Below are 5000 nucleotides of genomic sequence, written 5' to 3' on the forward strand. Positions count from 1 at the left end.
TGCCATCCTTTCTTTCTGCTGCTTCTTGAGCTGCACCAGTTTGACGGCGATCATGGAGTACAGCACCGTGATGGCCACCACCAGGCACAGGTAGCACGTGAAGTACATGCAGTAAAACACCAACGGCCACCACGTGTCGATGAAGTCGTCAGACACTAAACACGTCACGCCCATGGTGTCACTGCCGACGATGGGCAGCGCGAGATTCCCGTAGAGCACGAGAGACGGCCAGGAGATGGAGGCGGCCAGCACCAGCGCTCCGAGGCACGTGAACTTGGCTCTCCTGCGCGTGAAGAAACATTTCAAGGGGCGGCACACCTTGTACCACCTGTCAAAGGCGATGGCCACCAAGATGAGCGAGGAGGACCCGTTCAGCGTGTAGGTCAGGAAGCGCGTGATCTTGCACCACGTGGGTGCGTCAAAGGTGACGATCCGCACCAGCATGGCGATCTCCGTGGGCATGCAGATGAGCGAGTTGGTCAGGTCCAGCGCGGCCAGGGAGAAGATGAAGATTTTGGTGACGGTGCTTTGCCACCGGAAACCGTACACGTAGCAGACGACGCTGTTGCCCAGGAAGCCCATCACCATCAGCAGTGACGTGTACAAGATGGCGGGCCACAGTTTCGTCACTTCCGCTGCCTGTACCTCTGTGGCGGTGAGGGAGGAAGGGGTGGCGGTGCTGTTTGCTGCCATGGCTGCCATGACCAGTCACGTCGTTCAAGGGCTGCCTACAATGTGTGCTGCTTGAACCAGGGAGTCATCGCACGTGACCTGAAACATATCGCCATGACAACGGGGATCAGCGCTACGGTGGTGTCTCTTGTGCGAAGATAATGAAACGTCCAATGATAATAACACGTCTTATCTGATGACAGTCGTTAATTCAGCTGGGGCAGTGTGTCTTTCAGCAATTCTGTTTACAAACTGCCGCTCGCGAAATGTGGACTTGTTACAGAAAACCATTCGCGTACTAGTTACAACACAAACACAAAGACATAAAAATCACTACTTTCAGTCTCTCTCTCTCTCTCTCTCTCTCTCTCTCTCTCTCTCTCTCAACACACGCACAACACACACACACACACACTATGAGGAAAAGGGGGCGGGGGGCAAACGAACGGACAGAATACAAGAGAAAGAGAGGCAGACAGACAGAAACATGAAGAGAGATTTATCATATAAAGGGAAACAGCGGGGACGAGGACAAGGCGAAACAAGACAACAAATTAACACCAATGTATTGTGGTAGTTGTTGTTATCCTTGTTCTTTGCACCCGACCCTCGCTTGCTCCAGAGCGCGCAACTCGGGTGTATTGCACACCAGAATCACAAAGCATACCACTATGAAAACGCAAAATATATATGCAGGCACAAAAATCAAATCAAACAGACACAGACACACCCAAACACACAGACAGATAGACAGGCAGACAGACAGACATTCAGATAGAGGGAGAGAGAGAGAGGGAGGAAGAGAGAGCTCTATAAATCGATTTTGAACACACGTCACCATACACAACCAAGCACGCGCTCCCTTACAAAAATGTCCTAGGATATCCGATATTTCACCACACAAAACAATGTACAAAATATAAGTGAAGAAAAGAAATATCCTTCTTCACGTATTTTCCCTAACAACGCTACGGAGCATGGCAAACTGAACCAAAGCACAGAACATCAAAATCGAAAAATGCAACTGTTTTTCTTCCAGTTATTATTCGCTACCGGCTTTGCGAAAAGCTGGCTTCCTTTTTTAGGGGGAACATATCGTGGGTCGCTCTGCTCACTCAAGTCACAAGGCCCACGTCCGACTATCGTCGTTCCTCAGATATACCGGAAGTAGGCTACGTTCCGGAAACGGATCGTGGTTTTTCCGGTCACGACAAAAGCCGGTGATATGACGGATCATGTAGCCCCACAGCATCCTGTTCGCTCTACTCGTGCTGTGCCTGCAGCGGTTCTTCAGAAATACCTTGTTCGCTTCGTCTTACTTTGAGTCATTCTACTTCTTATTTTGGATGCAATTCATCCCGACATGTAGAAATTCTGTGACTTGTAATTTCCTCTTCTTTCCATTGTTTTCGTTGGCATTTCCCCCCACTTCTTAAAAAACAAACAAAAAAAAACAAACAAACAAACAAAAAACCCAACCAAACAAACAAAAACAAAAAAACAAAAACAAAAAAACAAAAAACAAATACCAACGTCGTATCGGTTTTCCAGTTTGTACATGCAGTTAATGATTATCCTGACTGGTTTTGATTTTTGTTTGTTTTATGTGATCAATGTTTGAGTTGTGTTATTTCTTAGAGTTTCTAATATCAGTGATGGACATTCTGCATAAGTGGATTATATTATTATTATTATGTTCTGAGATATCTTTTGAAAGAAGAGAACCTCTGCAGTGCTTACACGAGTCGTATTTTTCTTATGTATATGTATTATATCATTATTTTTAAGCTTCTAGGGAGGGTTGTGGGGGTGCTCTTACTTTTTCTGTTTCCGCCTTTCATGAAGTAACTTTCTTCTCGGTATTATGTCAAGCGCTGAAAATATTTTTTAGCCCAAAAAGTAAAGCCTCTGTGAGTTTTCTATCTCTGTGAGTTGGGGTTTTTTTCCCCTTTTTTTTCTTCTTTTTATTGTTTCCATTTTGTTTTGAGGATGGGAAGTCCAATGGTGTCTGAGAGAGAAGAGACTGGAGTCTTGCTTCCCAAAAACAGCCTTCTTGGCTGGCTCGGTTTTAAACCACGTGAGAAAAAAGAAAGAAAAAGAAAAGAAAACAAAACAAAACACACAAACAAACAAAAGAAACAACAACACATGACTGTGTTTTCAATTTAATGTTCAGTTGTTCGTTCTTACTCGCATACATCAAATCAACACTAAAGATGTTGTGTGTTTTTTTTAACGTCAAACAATAAAGGAATGAGAATATGAAGGTACTTCACACATAAGTTCACAATAATATAGGTAGCTAGTCTTCCGTTGTCTTTCTCTGCGTACATCAAATCAACACTAAAGATGTTGTTGTTTTTTTTAACGTCAAACAATAAAGGAATAAATTGCTTATTTATCACCATTGTTGTCTTATTTATTTATTTATTTATGTTTTATTATTATCATTTTATTAGTATTACTAATATTATTACTACTACCTTTTTCTATATTATAATTATTATTTATTTATTTATTTATTTATTTATGCAAGCTTATCTATTATTTATTCCCCCGTTTTTTTTGTTTTTTTTTTTGTTTTTTTTTGTTGTTTTTTTGTGTGTGGTTGTGTGTGTGTGTTTTTTTTTTTTGTTTTTTTTTCCCAAGGCCTGACTAAGCGCGTTGGGTTACGCTGCTGGTCAGGCATCTGCTTGGCAGATGTGGTGTAGCGTATATGGTTTTGTCCGAACGCAGTGACGCCTCCTTGAGCTACTGAAACTGAACTGAAACTTTCTCTGCGTTCGCAGGCTGCAACTCCTACGCTTGTTCGTATGTACGAGTGGGGTTTTCACGTGTTCAGCCATTTTCTTCCCGCCATGTGGACAGCCATACTCCGTTTTCGCGAAGCTGTGTATTCTTGGTATGTTCTTAATTGTTTCTATAACCCATCGGACACTGACATGGACAACGGGATCTAAACACGTGCGTATCTGATAGACTGCACGTGCATAATTATATACGATCACGCAGAGCGTTAAAGCCATGGCAGTCTTGCACATATGTTGACCTGAAATAATGGCAAACCCTCTAACATTAACGCAGCGGCGAACGGGATTCGAACCCTGAATCCTAAGATTGAAAGTTCAACGCTTTGGCCACTCCGGTACTGCGCCCTTTTTTGTGTCTTATGCGTTGACGATTTCTTTCAAAATCACCGCGGACCGATCTGATGGGGAAAATGTTTGTCCATTACACCGGCTGTTAAAATGTATTCCTGGACAGTAGATTTGAATTGATTATGACTTGAGATGGGACGTTCACCGCTTTTTTAATAACGAAGACAAAGACGATAGCGCGCGCTCACACACACACACACACACACACACACACACACACACACACACACACACACACAAACACACACACACACACACACAAATGCGTACATACCTGCACATACATCGACCCACCTACCCCCAGACCACCACACATACGTACACACAAACAGACACACACACACACACACACACACACACACACACACACACACACACAAATGCGTACATACCTGCACATACATCGACCCACCTACCCCCAGACCACCACACATACGTACACACAAACAGACACACACACACACACACACACACACACACACACAGAGTCAAGCAGACATGTTTTGGAGCATAATGTATACACTGGTTGGTGGTACATGCCGCAACAAAACCTGTAACATAGGTATATATAAGTGGCCACGGGGTTGATGACTATGGTGATGATGTTTGTTGACGACGACATGATAACAGTCATACTGATGATAACAATGATGATGACGATCATGACGACGACAAAATTATCATCATCATTATCATTATCTACGTTGTATACATCCCACGAGAACATTTTCTTTCTTTTCTGTTGTTTTTCTTCTTTTTTTCTCTTGCATTTTGTTTTCTTCGTATATCGGGTGTCCCAAAAAAAGTGAACCGCTTTTAGACAAGTGATAGAGAAACCGAATTCAATGAAAATTTGCACACAGTAACCTTAGGGTATTGTCAACAAGTCTGCAAAATATGCATGTATTGTCAAATTCAAAACAGCATGTCAAAAAATCCAATACCAGAGGAAAAATACTTGTCAAAAAGCGATTCACTTTTGGGGGGACACCCAATATGTATGTGTGTGTTTTGATACTCTCTCTCTCTCTCTCTCTCTCTCTCTCTCTCTCTCTCTCTCTCTCTCTATCATATACTATACTTATTTGTGTATGACACACTTTCATGAGGGGCAATGGCCATTATAGATATGAATAAAACATTCACATCAACATCCGCATCTCTTTCTCT

General features: G+C 42.7%; 1 protein-coding gene across 2 annotated transcripts in view; it reads right to left on the reverse strand.

The window, feature by feature from the left end:
• Positions 1-5000, reverse strand: part of LOC143291210 (uncharacterized) — a 12924-nt gene that overhangs the window by 1795 nt on the left and 6129 nt on the right. For both annotated transcript variants that reach the window (XM_076600964.1, XM_076600965.1), the window contains exon 2: positions 1-771. This exon is cut by the window's left edge and continues 1795 nt beyond it. In XM_076600964.1, the coding sequence (XP_076457079.1) occupies positions 1-702 (702 nt within the window). In that variant the 5' untranslated portion in view covers positions 703-771. The remainder of the gene's footprint in view (positions 772-5000) is intronic.

Source organism: Babylonia areolata, chromosome 16 (genome assembly GCF_041734735.1).
Source record: "Babylonia areolata isolate BAREFJ2019XMU chromosome 16, ASM4173473v1, whole genome shotgun sequence".
NCBI lineage: Eukaryota > Metazoa > Mollusca > Gastropoda > Neogastropoda > Buccinidae > Babylonia > Babylonia areolata.